Raw genomic sequence first — 21,296 nt, 5'->3', positions numbered from 1 at the left:
GCAAATAAACTCAGCGCTTGGGCTTGGTTAAATTACCCACACCCCAGGAACATCATCGCTTCGGTCCGTATACGTCTGGGGAGTACTGCGCAAAATGGGCTTGGAAAATGGTTGGCGTGTGCCAAACTAAAGAGTTATTCGCTGTTTCGAGTCAACGCTGCGGCTAAATGTTAAGCTTTGCGGCTTGGACACCGACGAAGGACCACCAGGTATAGGGCAGTGGTCAACATGAGAAGTATGTAAGGGCCGCAGCCTCGTAGAAAATTGCTTCAACCACCACTCGCATATCCTGCAAGTTTCCCTTCAACCTCTTGTTTGAATCTTTTTTTGGCTACTAGCCGTCCTCTCATTTCAATATGCGTATCTCAAACGCCGCCGCTCTTTTTTCTTTGGCCTCTTTGGCCCAGGCTGCTCCGACCATCCATGGTCACAAGCACGCTCATACACGTGATTCCGGCTACGGTAGTGGCGTGCAGTACCAGTCTGGTATCTTCTACGTTAACTGGGCCATCTACGGACGCCAACACTTTGTCACCGACCTCCCCGCCGACAAACTTACCAAGGTCAACTACGGATTCGCCAACGTGAACAACCAGACTGGTGAAGTCTTCCTCACTGACGAGTGGGCCGATATCCAGTTCGGCTACCCCGGAGACGTTGCTACCAACGGCACCCAACTGCTTGGCAACTTCAACCAGTTGTTTAAGCTCAAGCAGCAGAACCGCAACCTGAAGGTCATCCTTTCGGTCGGTGGTTGGAGCTACAGGGCCAACTTCAAGCCCGCGCTTGCTACTGAAGCAGGTCGCCAGAAGTTCTGTGACAGCGCTCTTACGCTGATTCAAGACTTGGGAATTGACGGTCTCGACATTGACTGGGAGTACCCGGAGGATGAGACCGATGGTGCCAACTTGGTCGACACCCTCCAGCGCTGCCGCAGGGTACTTACTCATTCTCCAAGCTCCTATCGGCTACAACTAACACATCTTTAGGCATTCGATGAGTACGCCACCCTCAACGCCGCTGGCTACCACTTCGATCTTGGCATCTCCGCCCCTGCTGGTCCTTCGCGCTACACTGCGATGCCCGTTGCCGAGATGGACCCTTACGTTGACAACTGGAATTTGATGGCGTTTGACTACCAAGGCCCCGGCTTCTCCAACTTCACTGGCCACCTCAGCAACGTTTACCCCAGCTCCAAGAACCCTAAGGCCACCAACGGCTGGGACATCGTCACTGAGGACTTCGTCCGCTTCAACACCAAGGAGGCCATTGACTACTACAAGGCTAACGTCGCTTCGCCCAGCAAAATTCAGCTCGGTATGCCCCTCTACGGTCGCTCTTTCGCCAACGTCGTCGACCTGAGCAAGGACCAACGCGGTTTGGGCCAGAAGTTCAACGGATCTGGTGACGGTACCTGGGAGCCTGGTACTCTTGACTACAAGGTTCTTCCCGTAAACGGCAGCAAGGTATACCACGATAAGGAAACTCTGGCCGCCTGGAGCTGGGACCCAGTGCGCAAGCAGTTGGTTACCTTCGACACACCCAAGATCGCTTCCTGGAAGACCGACTACCTGATTCAAGAGGGTCTCGGTGGTGCCTGGTGGTGGGAGTCATCTGGTGACTTCCCCGTCACCGACGACAAGAGCATTGTTGCTACCGTTGTTAACAAGCTTGGTGGTGAAGCCAACTTTAGGCAGAGCTGGAACAACCTCTACTACCCCAAATCGAAGTACTACAACATCCGTCCTGCGGTGAACTCGACTATCACCATCACCTTCTAGATAGTAGATCATATGTATCTTTAGCTGAGTTACGCGAAGCTAGTCGACTTTCCGGTCGATGATTTCTTTTCTATATAACTATATTTTAGAAACACATTCTGCTTGGACTATTGTCGCAAGTGCCTAATGCAAGAGATGTACGTGATGCGAACTCACGAGAAACTCGCACAATGAGCATACAAACGTCTACCAGACTTTCAGTCATCGTGTCTCTCCTATCTCAGTGTGAACTCTCGCTACACTCGTCTCTCCTAAGTACCTGATACTCAAGATCATCAAAAACAAAACCTCGCCGTAAGCGCAGGCCTCTTAAGCTTCGGCAACTTTCGTGACAACTCCTCTAGAATGTCCAACGGGAAAAGACGATTTCCAAAATATTCCGCCGCAGGCGTCAAGATAGGAGCAGTGGATATGAGCTCAGCAGCAACGGGCGAAACAATCACCTTCTCCTCCATACTAGCAAGTACCAAGTCATCAGGCTTATACACTGATTTCTGTTTACTAATGCGTTTCCCGCTCTTACCGAAAGCTTATAGTGTAATGGTGCATGGCGGGGTAACATTTGCGAAAGCTTGTAGGTTCGTTGATGTGCAGCCATAGAAGATTTTCTCCAGCTCGGGACAGGCTCGGGACATCAAAGGTATATCAGTAGGATATCCAAGGCATGTCCAGCTGAAATCTAAGCAATATGCGCAAGAAGCGCTAATGGTCGTTGTTGGGATTGCGAGGTGAAGTCACCTTGACTTCACACGCATTCCACCATGTAGGTGGTTGTGCTAGGCTAGATCCATGTGTGCGGTCATCGGTAAACATCGCTTACGCTCTCATGTTAGTGTCTTTGTAGTCTCGGTTTGGTAGACTAACTGCACAAAGGAAGACATGTGTAGATGGGCAGATGCCGGGCGCTTGATTTTGTGTGCAAACCGCACGAAGGGCTCGGATGTCGTATGCTGTGTCCATGGCTCCAAGCATGTCGTAATGAGCAACTACAAGAGGTCAATTATCCGAGATGAGTAAGGTCTGGTCGAGGCTGTCTAAAGGCGAAGAGCAAGTTGTGATGGTCCAGTAGAACCTCATCTCACTCCCCGCGTAACGACGTCATCCCCCACCAAACCACTGGCGAAGGAAAGTGCGATCGGACCCACTTCCCAGGCAAGCAACACCTGCCTGCACAACCCCACCAAGATGAATGCCACTATCATCCGGCGTTCCAATCACCTCAGAAGCTTTTGTGAGCCACCCAGACTGAACAGCATCCGGATCTGTTTACGTGCGACACGATCGGTGAGCAGCATGCCACAGCCCGTGCGACCGCGGCGGTTCGCACCATTGAATCCCGCGAAGAAGAATGGAGACGAGAGGCCAGCATTGAAGGGAATAGTCTTTGATGTCGACGGTACATTATGTACGTTTTCCAACAATGTGTGCGATACATAGTCTCATGTACTAAATTACTCAAAAAGGTTTACCACAAAACTACATGTTTGCAGAGATGCGGTCAGCGCTGGGGATTGAGAAGCCGACGGACATTTTGGACCACATCTACTCACTACCCGAGACTGAGCAAGAAGAAGCACAGGAAAAAATACGTGACATTGAGCGCACGGCAATGAAGTCGCAACAGCCGCAGGCCGGGCTCGTAGAGCTCATGGAGTATTTAGACTCTCGTGGCATCAAGAAGGGCATCTGCACACGCAACTTCGACGCACCCGTCACCCATCTCCTTACCACATTTCTACCGACATCGAAATTCAGCCCTGTCGTGACGCGAGAGTTCAGACCACCGAAGCCTGACCCTGCGGGAATCCTGCACATTGCGAAGAACTGGATGCACGAAGACGGAGGAAAGAGCTTAATCATGGTCGGGGATTCAATTGATGATATGACGGCGGGTTATCGTGCTGGAGCTGCGACTGTGTTGCTGGTCAACGATGTTAATAAGCATCTTGCTGAGCATCAGCATACAGATCTCGTCGTCAAGCAGCTGGATGATCTCATCGACATTCTAGAGAATGGGTTCGAAGGACGTGTAGAAGCCAACGAAGAGAATGTAGATGCAAAGAAGCAAGTCGAGGAAGCCGTCAGTAAGAATTGATGCGCGAGATGGGAAAACAAATTCCACAAAGATTCTTCGCATGGCAAAGTGTTATTACATTGGTCACTGGAGCAACTATGTCGCATCTGTGGAACGCTGGCATGCAGGTAGGCAAGCGCGATGCAACAAGACTGACTAGTTGTGCAGTCTATCTTACATCATGCTCACGCTGCAGGCACTGTTGACACAACCGACCTTGTTCTGACTGCGCGCAGGCCGAAGTGCAAACAAGGTGCGGCGCAAGCCGCCCGCCGGCACCCCACGGCACTAGCCACCACGCCCACCGCCAACACCAGGAAGCTTTTACAAGCATTCTTGCGCTGCAGAACATCTAGAACAATAGAATGGAGATTACGAATAACGCCACATCTCCTGCTACCTCTGTATATAGGTTCCGTAAGTATACATCCAGGTTCTTGTTACCGGATGCGGCATTTATCCGCACAACCCGCATCTCTTTGTTACCACATATAGCCGGGTCACGCATGCACCGATCCTCAGGCGTATACTAGGCCGATCAGGACCGTGAAGTGAGCAACGATGCCGATTCCATCAACTACGAGGATTGTTTTGAAACGATGGCCATGCTCGGAGACATCGCAAATAAGGAAGGTGCTCGAGGCCGTTCGAACGCAGCACGGTGCTATCAGAGCCGTCATGATGATCATGTCATCGAAGCAAGGGCCACTCATCATGTTGATCCCAGCATTTACCTGCATGTGTACTTGAAACAAGCGGGCGGCGGGCGTGTTTATATTGGCAGACCAAATCTCCACGTCTTGGCAGATCCGACTATAATTGAGCTTGCCGTGGTCATAATCGCGATTTCCACCTCCCTCTCTCTCACTCTTGTTGCCAAGATATCAGGGGACCAAGAATTATCTCGAGCCTTTGCTCCTTCTAATCCGTCACCTTACACTCTACACGACCACTGTCGCCAGCCAGCATGAGGTACACCGCCACCTTCACGGGCGTACTGGCTATCGCCGGTGTCAGCGCGTGGTCAGTATCCAGCCCTTTCCATATTGAGGGCAACGAGGTTGTTGAGCATCTGCATACCGTACCCGACGGATGGAAAGAGGTTGGTGCTCCAGCGCCTGAGCACAAGCTGCATTTCCGCATTGCAGTACGCTCGGTAAGTAATTGCGACAGCAGCAAAGCATGAATGCCTTCGTGGCTTGGAATTCCGAAACCAAGGTGCTAACTACGATAGGCAAACCGCGACCTATTTGAAAGGACACTCATGGAGGTTTCAACTCCCAGCCACCCTCGCTACGGGAAGCACCTAAAGCGAGACGAACTGAAGGATCTCATTAAGCCAAGAGCCGACTCGACTGCAAGTGTGCTTACATGGCTTGAGCAATCTGGTATCGAAGCCCGAGACATCCAGAATGACGGCGAGTGGATCAGCTTTCTCGCACCCGTAAAGCGCGCAGAGCAGATGATGGGTACCACGTTCAAGACCTACCAGAGTCAAGCGCGTCCTGCACTCAAGAGAACCCGCTCATTGGGGTATTCTGTACCCTTGGAGGTCCGCAGTCATATCGATATGATTCAGCCTACTACTCGCTTCGGTGAGATCCGCCCAGAGTTTAGCCAAGTCCTTACGCAAGAGACCGCTCCCTTCTCTGCGCTTGTCGTCAATGCCACGTGCAACACAAGGATCACGCCCGATTGCCTTGCAGATCTGTACAACTTCAAGGACTACAACGTCAGTGATAAAGCCGATGTGACGATTGGAGTCAGCGGCTTCCTCGAGCAGTACGCTCGGTTCAACGATCTTGATCAATTCATCCAAAGATTTGCTCCTAGCCTCGCGGGTAAAACCTTCGAAGTACAATCTATCAATGGTAAGATGCAGTCATCACCTCGCTATACTCAACTAACATTTCTAGACGGGCCGTTCCCCCAAAACTCAACGGCCAGCAGCGTTGAGGCTAATCTCGACATCCAGTATACAGCTGGCCTGGTGTCGTCCAAGATTGCAACCACTTTCTATACCGTGCCAGGGCGAGGACTGTTGGTCCCTGACCTTGATCAGCCTGACGAGGATAACAACAGCAACGAGCCCTATCTAGATTTCTTTACTTACCTCGTTGGGTTGGAGGACGAAGAGTTGCCTCAAGTACTGACGACCTCGTATGGCGAGACCGAGCAGAGCGTTCCTGCAGAGTACGCCAAGAAAGTTTGCGACATGATCGGCCAGCTCGGCACTCGTGGTGTCTCGGTCATCTTCTGTAAGCCTTCCAAGCTTTTTCCGTTCGGAGCTTAGCTTCATGGTCATTTAAGGCTGCGAGTGCTAACAATACACAGCCAGCGGCGATACTGGTCCAGGCTCTGCCTGCCAGAGCAATGACAGCAAGAACGCTACCCGTCTTCAGCCAATCTTCCCAGCTTCATGCCCATATGTTACTTCAGTTGGTGGTACCTTTGGAGTGGAGCCCGAACGTGCCGTCGGATTCTCTTCCGGTGGCTTCTCTGATCTCTGGCCTCGTCCGGCGTACCAAGAGAAAGCAGTTTCTGATTACCTCGGCAAACTGGGCTCGCAATGGGAAGGTTTATACAACGCCAACGGACGAGGTTTTCCAGATGTCGCGGCTCAAGGACAAGGATTCCAGGTGATTGACAAGCTCCGCTTAACGTCTGTTGGAGGTACCAGCGCCTCAGCGCCTGTCTTCGCTTCAGTCGTTGCGCTTCTGAACAATGCTCGCATAGCGGCTGGCATGCCTTCGCTGGGCTTCTTGAACCCTTGGATCTACGAGCAAGGCTACAAGGGCATGAACGACATTGTCGAGGGAGGTTCGCGTGGATGCACTGGTCGTTCTATCTACTCCGGGCTCCCTACACGACTTGTGCCTTACGCTTCCTGGAATGCGACTGAAGGCTGGGACCCTGTTACCGGCTACGGTACGCCCGATTTTGAGCAGATGCTTCGTCTCTTGACTACGCCACAGTATAGTGAGCGTCGCGTTCGTCGCGGTGGCCTCCGTGGCTAAGCTCATAAGATATAGCTACCGTGGAACGTACGAAAGCCCCTGGGGGCCTTCTGGCATATCCAACACTAATGGAAGAAGAACGACCTACCTAGAAATCGAACCATTAATGAAATTCTATGATCAAACCAACAGAATGACGTTGGATTGGTGACAGTAATGATGTTTAAAGTGCTCTGCTGAGGCGATAGTCGTGGCTTGTCCGGTTGCGCCACAAACGACCCATTTGCCCTGCAGAAGCCGCCACCGATGGTTGCTGACACTTCCGTCAACGTTGGACGCACCTCCTATCACACCCTTGCAACCCTCTTTCCTCCATTCGTTGCCTCAGACGCATCAAACGCGACCTAATAGACCACAATTCGATTGACCACATTGTTTTCATCACATGGGTGCGCCACAGCAGTAATTTTGACGAGCTGCCCCATGCGGTTAATGCGCGCGACACTTATCTGCGCCGAAGGCATGACAAGCATCCGCCATGGTGCTTGATCCCTCGACACCCTGTATGGGGCGATTTTCTTGAAGGCGGACTTCAGCCAGTAATGAAGCTCGACGATCCCTCGCTCTCTCTAGTACAAGGCGGCGCGCACTGAGCCTACCGTGGCCCCGGATCACGGTTTGAATGGCAGAGATAAGAGTTGGTGTTCAACAAGGCCGAAGAGATACTTTCCCGTCCACTATCAAGAAATACGAGGTGGGTCTGCCAGAGCTTGAACGCAATGGCGGCGTCTCTGGCGGGGCTTGGAAAATGCTTTGCGCCATTAGCTTCGGTCCGCCAACATGGTCGTGTGTCTAGTGATATGCATTCCCCACCCGTATCGCGGTTGTACCTGGACGTTATTACCGACAACATGAGGTTACGCCGCAACCCTGGGAATCAACGGCCACCACCTTGTGTTTCGACCTCAATCTCTACCACCTAAGATGGTGCGCAAGAACAGCTCTAAGCACGGCGCATCGCACGCTAGAATGTTGGCTCGATGTGCTTCGGGTGTCCATCAACATGCAGCCCGGATTCACGCCTGCCTATTCAGGTAAAGAGCTAGGGCTATATTCGCCATGAGCTATCTGTGTTTGTCCGGCTACATGGGGATATATGCCGCGTCGCGTACAAGGTAGCTCCGAGGTGACGTCGGTCTCACGCTCTATGCTTCTACTTCAAGAAGGCTGAGGTGCCCACTCGGTTTCCTCTTCTTCACGGCCCTTTATAGTCACAGCACGAGCTTGACTACCGAACAATCCCGGCACTGCGATTGCGAAGCACGTCAAAATGCAGCTTCTTTCACTTCTCGCCGTTGGTGGCCTCACAGCCAGCGTTTCTGCCCGAAGCGCTCGCTCTGTTGGCAAGAAGACGGAACTTCCTCGTCCTCGTTTGACTGTTCCAGAATCGAGCCTTCATCCTCACAAGCGCCAGAGTACTCAGATCATCACCACTGAGGCATCCAAGTGTATGTTTTTGTATTGCCTATTGTAACACACAAGCTAATACCTCTCAGCATTCGCTGTCAACGGAACCGCCGGAGCAATTCCCGACGTCAACTTCGACATTGGCGAGTCTTACGCTGGTCTTTTGCCAATCAGCAAAGCTGCCAACGAGACCTCTGAGCTGTACTTCTGGTTTTTCCCATCCGAGAACCCAGATGCAGATGATGAGATTACCATTTGGCTGAACGGTACGGCCAATCGCATACAAATGGCCGAAATCCTCTAATATGTTTGATAGGTGGCCCAGGTTGCTCGTCTCTTGAGGGATTCCTTCAAGAGAACGGACCGATCTCGTGGCAATATGGTAGCGGCCCAGCACCTGTCTACAACCCCTGGAACTGGGCAAACCTCACTAACATGGTTTGGGTTGAACAACCAGTTGGAACTGGATTCACTCAAGGCAATGCTACTGCTACCTCTCAGGAGGAGACTGCTGAGGAGTTCCTTGGGTTCTTCAAGAACTTTGTTGACACATTCGGTCTGCAGAACCGCAAGGTGTACATCACTGGCGAGTCTTACGCTGGACGCTACGTCCCCTACATCGCGGACGCCATGTTGAACAAGAACGACTCAACCTACTATGACGTTAAGGGTATCATGTTCTACGACCCCAGTGTAGCCGAGGATGTTCTGCTTGAGGACATTCCTGCTGTTGCCTTTGTCGACCAATGGGCTGGTCTCTTCAACTTCAACCAGACCTTCATGGACGATATCCACAACCGCTCCGAGGCCTGTGGCTACACCGCGTACATGGAGAAGTACCTGACTTTCCCTCCTCCCAGTAAGCTGCCCTACCCCGAGAAGGACGCCAACACCGAAGGTTGCGGACTGTGGGAAGACATCTTTAACGCCGTCTTCTACACCAACCCTTGCTTTGACGTATACGCCATTGCCACCACCTGCCCTCTTCTCTGGGACCCTCTCGGCTTCCCCGGCTCCTTCGACTACCTCCCTCCCAACACCGAAATCTACTTCAATCGCAGCGAAGTCCAAGCCGCCATCAACGCGCCCATTCAGCCCTGGGCTGAATGCTCCAACGGCGTCCTCGACACCGATTCTTCTCCTCAGTCTTCCTGGGAGGTCATCCCTCGCGTCATTGACGCCCTGGACCGCACCATCATCGCACACGGCGAGCTCGACTACATCCTCCTCTACAACGGTACCCTCATGGCCATTCAAAACATGACTTGGGGTGGCATGCAAGGTTTCCAGAACCCACCTGTCAACGACTTCTACGTCCCTTACCACGACGACCTGAGCTTGACTAGCTTGAGCGCGAAAGGCCTCATGGGAAAGACTATCACCGAGAGGAAGTTGACATTCGTTCAGCAAGCTATGAGTGGACACATGGTGCCACAGTACCAGCCCAGCAGCGCGTACCGTCAGCTTGAGTTCTTGTTGGGACGCATTGAGAGCTTGACGTCCAGGGAGCCATTCACCACGCTGCCCAAGACACCCCAGAGCAACGAGACGAGCATCGAGAAGAGGTCTCTGGGTGTTATGCCCGGACAGTTGAAGAAGTGGTTTTAGACAGCTACTTTGATTCAACGCCATGAATATGATGTAATGTGTAGCTCACAAAGTATGCACCATTTCTATATGATATTCTCTTCTCGTTGTGACATCCATGCAGTATTAACCAGCGACATTCTCGGCCACCCTCCTCCCATCTTTTCCCAGCACACCCTCCTGCCTCTCTGCCTTCTCTGCCGGCACTTCGGCAAAGATCTTAGTGATCGCCTCAATTGTAGTATTCCCTCCACTAAACACCACACCGATGTTCCAACCCTCGTCTCGAGCCTCCCTCTCAACCATTTTCCTAAAGTCCTCGTTGTACAGTATAGTGGCCAGTCCAACAACAGCACTCGGCTCCACAAAACACTTCATTCTCTCCAGGACCAACTTCATGGCATCTTTGATGTTCTGCTCTGTGACGGCGTATAGTCCCTGCACGTAGTCTTTGTTGGAGATGACGCTCCATGTATGATCGCCGAGGGGTGTCCGAAGACCATCTGCAATGGTCAAGGTCTTGACGCTGGTGACGCGTTCACCGGCTTCAACACCTCTTCTCGCATCGTCGCCACCCTGGAAACTGGGTTCCGCGCCGAAAACGCGTACCCCAGTGCCGTGTAGGGCGACTGCAATGCCGCTTAGCATGCCGCCGCCACCACAGGGCGCTATCACTGCATCCAGTTTCTCGCCACTTGCGAGTAGCTTTTGGACCTGGTCTTGTATCTCTAGCGCCATGGTGCCCTGACCTAGGATGATGTGGGGATGGTCATACGGTGGAATTAGAGTAGCGCCTGTTTCCTTGATTACATCTGCAACAACGGCTTCGCGTTCGGTGCTCGTGGAGCCGGAGAAATGTATGTTGGCGTTCTGGGACCGGGTACCGGCTATCTTGGAGGGTGTGGATATAGAAGGCATGACGATGTGTGCGGGGATGGAGAAGGTCTTTGCAGCGAGCGCAAGGGCTTGCGCGTGGTTTCCTGTAGTTGATGTTAGCCATGTCGCCGAGCTTCTTAAGAGATGGGTATAGACGTGCCGCTGCTATGTGTAACTACTCCCCTTCTCTGCACTTCCTCCAGCCCCTCTTTCTCAATCAATCGCGTGACGGCATGGAAGGCTCCGCGTACTTTGAACGCGCCAATGCGCTGGAAGTTTTCGCACTTGAAGTAGAGGTTTACTTTCGGCTTCGCGGGCTCTTGCCCTTCCCATTGTGTTCCTTTCAGTGCTTCAGGGGTCTGAGGAGTGTTGGCGAGGTTGATCAAGGTGGTGTTGGTCAAGACGGGCGTGTCATGGATGTGCGGTTTGATGAGGGCATGGGCGGCTTCGACTGAGGCGCGCGTCAAGGAGGCATGGGGCGCTGGAGAAGACATCTTCGCTGCTGTGAAACAGTACTGTGATCGAATGGAGGCATGATGCGTAGGATTGTAGGAGACGTGACTCAACGGAGAAAGAAAGAGCGAGATGGTGGGGAGGACGGCGTGGGGGGGAAAGATTCCCGCGAGTCATGCTGCGGCGCGGCTTCTGGCCGAACACGCGACTGACGCTCCTCCAGTTCTCCAACACCATCTCTACATACTTCCAAGTTTCTTGAAAAGTGATTAACTCGCCCAAGCATATTGATATCATATGAAAAATATCAGAATGTCATATCCCAACATGCATAGTCGGAGAGTCAGACAAGCATTCTCAATGCCGCTGTTTTGTCCCAAATGTCGTCATCAACGTGGCGGCAATTATTCGACGCACAAAGACGTCTTCGGCAGCTATCTTCTACCTACAGGAGTGTGGTACTAGATTCGGACGCTTGATATCACCATATGCCCAAGTTGGACCCGATTTGGGCGCCGACTTGAGGACAAAAGCCGAAGCTATTGATCCCCTGCATGTCCAACATCTGCTGTTGATACGGTATCGCAACTCTACAAATTACGGTAATGGAGGAGTTTGCGCGATCTGACGAATACGGAGATAGAATATTCGATGTTGGAGGACTTGGGAATCGAGGTTGATATCGACTGGAGGGATCTCAACACGGCACATGAGGTGTCTGGTCTGGCTGGGATTGTGGTTCGGGCAAAGAAGCTTCGTGTTGTGCAACAGAAGGAGTGTGTGTGGAACGATGATATGACATTTCTGCCCGAGGAAGTGGTATATATAGAGAAGTAGTAACAGAGGAGGGTGGGTTCTGAAGGTCTTCGCGACGTCATCGGTACTTAGTCGAGTAATCCATCAGTGTATCAGGAGACCTTTGCCACAGTATCGGTGATTGATCGTACGTCTAATCGTTGAGCCTGAAGGCGTACGCGATACTAAGGATGGTCATATCGAAACATATTAAGGTAGTCGGGACGTACTCAACATATGCAAGATCATATTTCACGATGCGGAAGGACGATGTTGGGAGGAGACAGGAGATCTTAGTCTAATGTTTTATCAACATTTCGAACATATATACTATGGCAAAAGCCAGTCAGGAGAAGTCAGGTAAAGAAAGCCGCCACAACCAAGCAAACAAACACTTAGGGCCACCTAAAACCCAGGTCAAACTCACCAAAGTTTTAGACAATGACGTTCTTCAATGAAGTGTGCCAGGACTCAGAGCGACCGTCAATGCCGTTCACGATGGTGAGCTTGACCACACGAGCGCGCACCGAAAACCCAGCCGAGCGGTAGACAGCGATTGCTGCCTTGCTGTCAGGAATGCGAAATTCCGCAACGATGTGGAGGTCGAGGATCTTCAGGTCCGTCATGGTGGTAGAGAGGAGCTCCAGGACGCGGGCCGCAGGGCAGAAGCGGAAGAGGTCTTCGATATTGGCGAAGGGGTGGATGTCGTGGCGGACACGGTCGGAAAGCTGGACAAGGTCATCCCACGAGTCGGTCAGGTGCAGGAGCACACGAATGTGACGGAGGCTGGAGTGGAGGTGGAGAGAAGGCAGGGGCGGTGCCTTCACAACACCAAGGGAGGTGCAGTGGTTGTTGTTGGCGGCGAAGTCGAAGAAGTTGTGCTCGTAGAACACGGCGAGGGCGACCTCGTGGAATTGCCGGGAGACGACAGTGAACTTGGCGAGCATGCTGCACTTGAAAAGCATGCCGAACCGTGCCGCATTGATAGGTCTGCCAGGAGGGGAGACCGAGGAGAAGACGAGCATTAGCTCGAGGATCATGCGGAGGACCTCGTTGGGAAGGACCACAGATCGGCGAGGAGCGGGCACCACCATGGTGGTGATGTGGAGAGGAAACATCGTACTTGTAGTCGATGTTCGTGGTGGTGATGTGGTAGTGTGATTTGCTTCAAGGGCTTAGAGGATGTTTGAAAGTCTGGTATTGAGAAATGTGAAGTCGACTTGGTATTGGGAAGTTGAGAGATATTGAAGCTGAAAGGATTGAAGGAGGGCAGGGGGAAGGCCAGCTTATATAGATAGAAGGCAGGCCTCTAGCATCTTCTCTGGAGAAACGACGCCGCCGCTGCAGAAGAATGAGGAGGTTTAAAGTCTCCCGGTTCTGTAGAATCAAGTCATGAAGTGTGCGATGAGAGAGTGTCCCTGTCCCATCATATGGTTTCTGATTCGTTCGAGGGCGGTTGATGAGCGACCGTTTCATGTCTTTCACTCTGCGAACAACCTTCATCCATGATGGAAACCTCCGTGTGATCCACAAGACGTCTTCTCGGGACTCCGATTGGCGGCAGGAAGTCTGCCGAAGAATTACCGGCAACAGTAACTCTTGCCTTGGCAGGGAAAGGAGTACTGGTGATGTCCGTTCCAGTGAAAGCGGAAGAAAGCATGGCTCGAGTATGTCCATGAATAGATCCAATAAAAAAAAAGTTGGTTGCTTCCCTCGGATGTACGTTCCAGACCGGAAGATCGGAGAGCGTGAGAGACAGTGTGGCTCCATCGGTACCAGGTGAAAGGCTAAGACCTCTTTAATATGCTGATAGAACACAGAAGATGCAGCCGAGAGAGAGTACAACTCTAAAGATAGGAAGGCTGCTTTCAGAATGCTGCAAATGTCGACGGAACCCTGGCATCCTGCATGACGAGCTCAGAAAGCTCTTGGTGCCTCTGAATCCGCTAAACTTATGGTGGAAGCGTTTAGAAGACATCCGGAGTCGGCAATGGCGTTCCATTGTCAAGTTGTTCTTTGCGGTCTGCAGTTGGCTGTGTCCGCGGAGGAGCTTTTAACAAACACGGACCACCACCATTGGCGCCCGCGCATTTGAACGGCACAGATGTACCCACAACTAATACTGACGTGATAAGATGAGATAAGTGACATACTGGTCGTACACCTTTCACGGAACGGAGACTTCCCTACCATCGATGATGCGAGTAATTCGAGGCCCATGAGGCGCCGCGCCTGACCCATTTCGAACCGTGACCTCACCCACCCATAGTAGCGGCGAGAACGAGCGGACAACAGTCGATAGAAAGCGGACGTTACAACGCTAGATTGATTGGTATCACCAGAAATGGTAGGCCACTTTGCGAGAAGAGAGCGGTAACTCTATGTGCGGAAATACATCGAACCTGACGTGTAAGAACATCGCCACGGACCAGCGAGACTGAACGACAAACAACCGAGGTCCCGAATAAACGATGTAGCGGTAGTATGAAGACAACAGTCCAACCGTATCACACGTGCTTCTTTGGATGTGGAAGTAAGATTAAACGGCGACCAAGCAAGACCAGGCTTCGCTCGCCAGCTTGACGCACATCCGTACACCTCTGGGCAAGTGCAGGATCAAGCAGGCCTAGAATATTGTAAGAAGGAACTGAAAGGACGAAGGAAAGGACCTCAGAAAGGTAGACGGAAGGTTTTCGGTGTCTGCGAAGGTCGTGGACAAGGATGACCAAAATGGCTCCATAACGACGAAGCCAGACGAGCAGCACAAGAAGACTACAATGACCGGATCGACCAGAGAGACCGTGAGAGCAGCCGCTGTACATGCTGTTTACGTGTACCAACGTGCATGCTCACAGAAAGGAGAGCCCACGAGCACACACCACGGGCGACATCAGTATACCAATAAGATTCGGCTTGCGATGAAGAATCTGCATCAGATGAGCCTGGAGATGCATTAGTAGGTAGTAAAACAAGACATTATTTAGCAAAGCATATGAGCAGCATGACGACAGCATGAGAGGCAACAGTTTCTGGTCGACACGCATTTGATCAGACGTATATCAGTATTCAATCAGGCTAACAGAGACAGGGATGCGGTAGAAGAGACCTAGGAATACGTCAGCAAACGCCGATGAGAACACGAGCGAAAGGAATCACGCATAGAAAGCAAATCAATCAGCTAGGGATTGGGTTGAATGAGCAGTACATCCATAACTATGGCAACAATAGCGGCGCAGTGAGATGGAGCAGTCTGGGCGGGTTGCATAGACGAAAGTGCTAGCAATGGTAAAGGTGGCGGGCCAGCCCGATGGGACATGACGCCATCATGGTTCTAACAATCGCTGACGGCCAGGTTGCGATACGGTGAGGGGCAAGGTAGCAAGCCGAGAATCGCGATATCTGGGCGTGTTGTTGGTGTAGGAAAGACGGAGGGGTAGCTACGATGGAATACGCGCCGCGCAGTTAGGCAATTCCGCGCCGGTCCGTGCACGCTAATATTGCCATCGCGATGTCCTAATGCACCTTGACTTTTGCAGCGTCACAGAGAGTTCGTGTGAGTAAGTCATGTATCTATTTGTATAGGGATTGCACTGTGAGTCAGATTTAGAAAGAAATCTAGAGTCTACGGAGCTTCCGAGCTCGGATTCTTTGTAGCGTCTGTGCACGCTAGGATGTTCATCTCCGTCGCCGGCCATGATCGTTCCCAGCCATCTCACACAACCTTGATAACTACCCATCGCTTTCCATGCGCGAATTCGACAAATACACTTTGATATGCTATGACCAAGAGGGCCCATGCCAGTATAGCCTCCTCGCAAGCAGAGCACTCAGAACGGCAGACGTCCTACGATGGTGAGCGTAGCGGAAGCCACGAGGACGGAGATGGCTCATCTCTGAAGAAACCACGATTTTTCATGGCCACATTGGTATGTGGTCGGTACTGGATCTCCGATGTTTTGCTGACTACGAAAGGCTTGCGACATTTGCAGATCAAGAAAAACCCGCTGTGATGAAGATCGGCCAAGATGTGGTTACTGCAGGAACATGAACTTGGAGTGCACTTATCAGGCACCTCGGAGTACGAAGAAAGACCAGTCTTTAACTCTAGCAATCAATGCCATTCGAAGACTGGAAGCAAAGATCGAAGACCTGACAACGGCAATTAATACTCCTAAGCCTTCGTCTGCAATACCACTTTCGCCAGCAGGACCTGTCAATGACCACCACTCACCTCATACCATATTCTCACAACCCAGTCCAGGATACCATGCCTCAACAATACCTTCTCGTCATTCCCAGAATGGTAGACTGAGCATACATGAGTTGGCAATGTCGCCACAAGTTGTGGGGACCCCTGTCAAAAGTCCTTTCCCAGTATTAGAAGTCCAAGGTGCTGTGGACCTTTCCTTCAGTCAACATCGTGTCGCACTCTGGCCGGCTATACAACAGATACTACCTAATGGGTTTGTCTCTGTCCGAGCAGAGCTTCCAGAGGACTACATAGTCGACATCGAGAATCGAAGAGCACGTTTGCCGATACACGTCGATCGTCCGTACGGCACCGCCCCTGAAAGTTGGCTGATGAGCCTTCCACAATCGGCAGTCAAAGGGCTTGCGGACGCGTACTTTGCTGTCTTTCATCGCAACATGCCGATCCTTGACAAATACCATTTCTTCTCAAGCACGCTAGGCACAGCTATGGAGAACGAATTTGGGTATAATGTTGAAACTGCGCTAGTGCTCAACGTACTCGCATTGGGTTGCCTGGCTGTCAAAGCCCATGAGGAAGGGGATTTTGCTCTTCCTTCGCGTCACTCTGCGGCCAGACGTGGCTTTGAACACCCAGACTGGTACGAACTCGTCGCAGATGACCCACCAGGGCTCAAATTCTTCAATGAAGCGAGACACCGCTTCGGTTTCCTGATGTGCGAGAATGATATACAAGCGGGTCAATTCTACATGCTTTCGACACTCTACCATGCCCAGATTTTACGACCTCTCGATTCTTGGACCACCGTGAATCGGGCAGCCCTCTGTTGCGCTAGCATTCTTACCCGCTCGGGGGCGATCGACTACGATACATGGGAAGGTGACATGTTATCGCGACTCTTCTGGTGTACTCTAATGTACGAGACTGTCATCACACAAGAATTGGATTTGCTTCCACATAGTGGACTGTTGGACTACGAGCCAGATACACCTCTACCGAAATTCACCCAATGCCCACGGCCGAAGACTTCTATATCAGGGTTGCTCACTGATGAAGATGACTCTTTTTTCAATTTCCACTTCCTCGCTCAAGCCGCTCATCGCATTATCCTGACGCGCGTGAAGCAGAGTCTGTACACCTTTGCTGAGAAGGACGGCTACCCAAGCGCCAGCTTGACAGCCGAAATGCATCACCAACTCGAGCAATGGCGCGCAAACCTCCCACCGTCTCTTCAATTCTTGGACGATGACAACACCAGTGATTCCCCCAGCCCCGCGCACGTCATCGCAAAAGCCATGCTACGAAGTCGCTACCTTGTCGCAAAATTCCACATCGGCCGTCCATTCCTCTACAAAGCGCTGCATGCGCCAGCATACACGAGTGATGCAGATTACAACGAGGTGCGCGAAGGACTTCGAGGTGGTATGTACTGGCCGACTACCATGGGACTTTGCACCCAGATGATATCAGCTCTACCAATAAAATTCGGATGGTGTTGTCAGTGCTTCGGACAGGTGTTATTGTTTCACGCCGTAGCGCGGTCGCCGGACCCAAAGTTGCGAGAAACGCTGCCGGAGGGATGGCACGAGTGGGTAAGCATCATGATGACACTTATCGAGAGTTGTGCAAGGAGTAGTCCTGGTATCGCAAAGGACTACGAGTTATTGCGCTTGTTGGACGCCTAACACTCGAAGTGCAGCCCGAAGACCTACAAGCTGCAATAGCAACACCAGAGTAGTCTCGAAATATACAGGTTCTCTACTACGATTCCACGACAATTTTGCATGAGACCCTGCATTACTGTGTCATATGTAACACGGTACCACAGATACTCGAGCCTGGCTTTCAGCACACATGTTATTGCGAAGTTTCTACAACCAGGATACGACTAATTACGTGTTTCGGCAGAAGCCCAAGAGCGAGAAAGACGAGACGAAGAAAGACACGATGAGCCTTGCTTGGGTTTTCAAGCATGCACCTTTCGTGTGTATCGAGTGATGCTGATGTTTCAGCACCGCCGCTTCAGCGTCGATCCTGCCATTTATAGCCGAGTACGAGAGGCTTGCGTGTACAAAGTGGCTAATAAGCTGACTACTGCAAAGGCGCATGCAATACGGAATCATCAAATCTAGCCCAACGCAACACTTACTAGATCATCAATCAATCTTGCAGTCTTCCAGTGCCCTCGCCATTCGCATACCAGTCGGGTCAATCACAATTTCCCATGGGTCGCTGGACAGAATAGCACAGCCACAGGTTGCGCACTCCAGATCGCGTTCCAGACATTCAGCCCCTTCCGGCGCGGCAGCTAAGCCGTATGCAGTCGATGGTGGCCCCTGCATTGCTTAGGGATGGAAACAAGGATCTACCAACTCGGGTCTGACACAACTGCCACTAAACTGGAGGCGTCGGCCGCCTCCTTTGAAAGAGAGAGACACTTAACTTACCATCTTACCATTCTTGTTACTCTGTTCCGGCACACTGCGCAGCGCTTTTTGGATATTCGCATACGTTGCCATCTTCTGCGTACGCCACCTCGTTTCTGTGGTGTAGACTTTGCGACGTACGCTTCAGTTGTTGGAACTCAGGATCTTAGGGAAGTTGCTGGAGGGGACTGGACTTGGATGCGAAAGGCTGAGGGCTTTGATACTCGACTCCCACGCGCAAGTGAACTTGGTCGAATCCTAGGCCTCTGAACCCCAGAGTGTGAACCGCGACGATGGCCGACTACTCATACCAATCGCTGGCCAACATGGGGCCACAAGGGCGATGGCGACGTGTGTTATTGATCGCTATGATACCCATGACATTGGCTTTGATTTACTTCAGCTATCCTTCTTCATACGTACCGAGCAGCCTTCGGTCACAGTACGTCTTCATACCTTCGAATTACCCTTGCATAGAGGCATGGCTGATAAAACCACTATAGATACCCACATACGCAAAATGTTTCCCTCCCCAAAGACGATATCTCGATGGCGACGATAATAAAAGCCCTCTACGGCCCGATATTACACCCAATCGACGCCGCGAACTTTACCGACGAAGACGGTGACATATACAGACTATCAGGGGAACCCAAGTTCAAGAGCAAGCTAGGCAAGAAAGTGCTTATACTGGACATCGATAGTCGACCGTTGACGGAGAAGGGTCAACTTATGGACCCGCAATTGAAGTGGAAGGGCATGCGCTCGCTGAGTGCGGGTATGCTGGGGCATTACATGTTTGGTACGTTTTCACGATACATGACAGGTCGCAGATTGCAGTTCTGGCGTATGGAGTGGACATTGAGCGACCCGGCTAATATCTGACAGCGCAAATACACGGTTACGACTATAAGTTTATTCGCGCACCCGATTACGCCGACCGGTGGGGCACATGGGTCAAGGTCCCAATGATGAAGGAAGCGCTCAAGACCCACGAATACATCGTCTTCATGGATTCGGACGTCATGTTCCACTACCCACACCTTCCTCTCGAATGGTTGCTCAACTACTGGAACATGACTGACGATACTCTTGCGATGATGTCCATTGACCCAAACGAGCCGCAAAACTACGACGCCAAGGGCAACCGATACCTGAACACCGGTTTCGTGATCGCACGACAGAGCCAGAGGACACAAGAAATGTACAAGGCCTGGGCGGAATGCCCTTCCGAGACAAAATACAAGGGCTGCGCACACTGGAAAACAGATTGGGCACACGAACAAGCTGCTTTTGGAAACTACCTCCGTTATGACTACGACCGACCGGACGACATCCGCGTTCTCCCTTGCGTCGAAGCGAACGGTGCACCCGAGGCGGCGAACCGAGGTGGTTGCAAGGGCGTCTTTGTACGACACTTCTGGGTCGATAAAGGCCTTGTAGCTAAGAACCTGGCGGACAGCGTTATGCAGTACTTCCTACCGCGATTACACGAGGCGTACCTGGGCTCAGCGAGCGAGCATATTGTGGATGCCAAGAACTTCAAGCTGGAGGGCGCAGAACTAATTGAGATGACCGAAGAGGAAAAGGCCGCGGCCAAGAAAGAGAAGGGCAAGAACCAGAAGGACGAAGGGTGGTAGGACAACTCCGAAGTCCGCAAGGGCCTTTAGCCCTTGCTCAAGAAACCCACATTTGGCGCACGCGCATCGTTATCTGCTTCACCATTCTTACATCATTTATCGCACGACCTTCATGTAACCACCATCTACGCCACTGCGGTATTCGGAAGTCTGTCTTACCGGCATCTACAGGCGCCTCACGTCTTATGGTTACGTTCTTGTACAGCAATTCTCTTCAGCATGTTATATTATCATATTAGACTTGGATAGGACGGACTCAAAAGTGTGGATTCCTTGGTTGATGTATGAGCACTATTAGGCACATTTAGCCGTTTCAAATACCATCTTTTTCACGTTTTCAAGTCGAGCGCGTCTCCTAATGCGCGATTTTTGTTGTCTCGCAGTATCGGGCGATTAAGCTGGAGCGGCGGACAGGGGCAGGTTCATGGATACCTTCTCCCCTCCTCTGTGCTATAGGGTTATCCGCTTTCAGAAAACCTGCATCAAAATCACGATCGATACGCCAACGAGCGCCTTACAACAGTCGGACAAGAACCAGCCTTGCGTGAAATGTTGTGTCTGACTTTGACTACCAACATCCGATCTGCCGTCTTACTAAGAAGATGCCGATGCTGTGTCGCAGACGATCTACGATCACATTGACTTGTTTGCGCTCTCCCTCTCTTGTATAACGCACGCGCTCATCTCCAAGCGAATTTGTACTTGCAGTGGAAGCAGCTCAGCATGCTCAACCAGATACAGCGAGATCAAGCCACTGTGGCAATCGATACCGACGAAGCAGTAACAGCGAAGATACGATCTTCCGAAAATAACGTGATGCAGGAGCTACAAGTCGTAAGATAAGCTCTATTCAACGATTTTGTTGCGCTGGCACAGCAATCTGCAAAGGATACAGATCAGAAAGGGGTTGTTGCCACTGCGACCCCGGAACTTCTCGTAAACAAGATCAATGAATAAATAGCAACCGACCGACGTGTTGGCTATTTAGTGACATGATCGAAGGAGCGCAGTACGTGTCGTATCCCTTTCC

The 21,296-nt window shown here is 51.6% G+C and overlaps 8 protein-coding genes across 8 annotated transcripts; 6 read left to right on the top strand and 2 right to left on the bottom strand.

Annotated features, from left to right (window-relative positions):
- Positions 1-356: 356 nt before the first annotated feature.
- ALTATR162_LOCUS10293 (uncharacterized protein) lies at positions 357-1,781 on the top strand (the record flags this gene model as incomplete). Its single annotated transcript, XM_043317929.1, has 2 exons — positions 357-938; positions 990-1,781. The coding sequence occupies 2 exons, from the start codon at positions 357-359 to the stop codon at positions 1,779-1,781; spliced, it is 1,374 nt and encodes a 457-aa protein (XP_043173864.1).
- Positions 1,782-3,074: 1,293 nt separating this feature from the next.
- Positions 3,075-3,876, top strand: ALTATR162_LOCUS10292 (uncharacterized protein; the record flags this gene model as incomplete). The annotated part of the gene is made up of 2 exons (XM_043317928.1): positions 3,075-3,186; positions 3,245-3,876. 2 exons carry the CDS (start codon positions 3,075-3,077, stop codon positions 3,874-3,876), a joined length of 744 nt encoding a protein of 247 aa, XP_043173863.1.
- Positions 3,877-4,822: 946 nt separating this feature from the next.
- Positions 4,823-6,872, top strand: ALTATR162_LOCUS10291 (uncharacterized protein; the record flags this gene model as incomplete). The annotated part of the gene is made up of 4 exons (XM_043317927.1): positions 4,823-5,011; positions 5,090-5,726; positions 5,772-6,113; positions 6,190-6,872. The coding sequence occupies 4 exons, from the start codon at positions 4,823-4,825 to the stop codon at positions 6,870-6,872; spliced, it is 1,851 nt and encodes a 616-aa protein (XP_043173862.1).
- A 1,270-nt stretch (positions 6,873-8,142) lies between these two features.
- Positions 8,143-9,887, top strand: ALTATR162_LOCUS10290 (uncharacterized protein; the record flags this gene model as incomplete). The annotated part of the gene is made up of 3 exons (XM_043317926.1): positions 8,143-8,320; positions 8,369-8,545; positions 8,596-9,887. 3 exons carry the CDS (start codon positions 8,143-8,145, stop codon positions 9,885-9,887), a joined length of 1,647 nt encoding a protein of 548 aa, XP_043173861.1.
- A 105-nt stretch (positions 9,888-9,992) lies between these two features.
- On the bottom strand, positions 9,993-11,236 carry ALTATR162_LOCUS10289 (uncharacterized protein; the record flags this gene model as incomplete). Its single annotated transcript, XM_043317925.1, has 3 exons — positions 9,993-10,846; positions 10,899-10,917; positions 10,994-11,236. 3 exons carry the CDS (start codon positions 11,234-11,236, stop codon positions 9,993-9,995), a joined length of 1,116 nt encoding a protein of 371 aa, XP_043173860.1.
- A 1,188-nt stretch (positions 11,237-12,424) lies between these two features.
- Positions 12,425-13,084, bottom strand: ALTATR162_LOCUS10288 (uncharacterized protein; the record flags this gene model as incomplete). Its single annotated transcript, XM_043317924.1, has 1 exon — positions 12,425-13,084. One exon carries the CDS (start codon positions 13,082-13,084, stop codon positions 12,425-12,427), a length of 660 nt encoding a protein of 219 aa, XP_043173859.1.
- Positions 13,085-16,319: 3,235 nt separating this feature from the next.
- ALTATR162_LOCUS10287 (uncharacterized protein) lies at positions 16,320-17,885 on the top strand (the record flags this gene model as incomplete). The annotated part of the gene is made up of 1 exon (XM_043317923.1): positions 16,320-17,885. The coding sequence occupies one exon, from the start codon at positions 16,320-16,322 to the stop codon at positions 17,883-17,885; it is 1,566 nt and encodes a 521-aa protein (XP_043173858.1).
- A 1,034-nt stretch (positions 17,886-18,919) lies between these two features.
- On the top strand, positions 18,920-20,266 carry ALTATR162_LOCUS10286 (uncharacterized protein; the record flags this gene model as incomplete). The annotated part of the gene is made up of 3 exons (XM_043317922.1): positions 18,920-19,068; positions 19,130-19,428; positions 19,515-20,266. The coding sequence occupies 3 exons, from the start codon at positions 18,920-18,922 to the stop codon at positions 20,264-20,266; spliced, it is 1,200 nt and encodes a 399-aa protein (XP_043173857.1).
- Positions 20,267-21,296: the final 1,030 nt, after the last annotated feature.

Source organism: Alternaria atra, assembly GCF_907166805.1.
Source record: "Alternaria atra isolate CS162 genome assembly, contig: 32, whole genome shotgun sequence".
Taxonomy (NCBI): Eukaryota; Fungi; Ascomycota; class Dothideomycetes; order Pleosporales; family Pleosporaceae; genus Alternaria; species Alternaria atra.
Note: the sequence above shows the minus strand (reverse complement) of the source record. Positions and strands in the feature narration are given on the sequence as shown.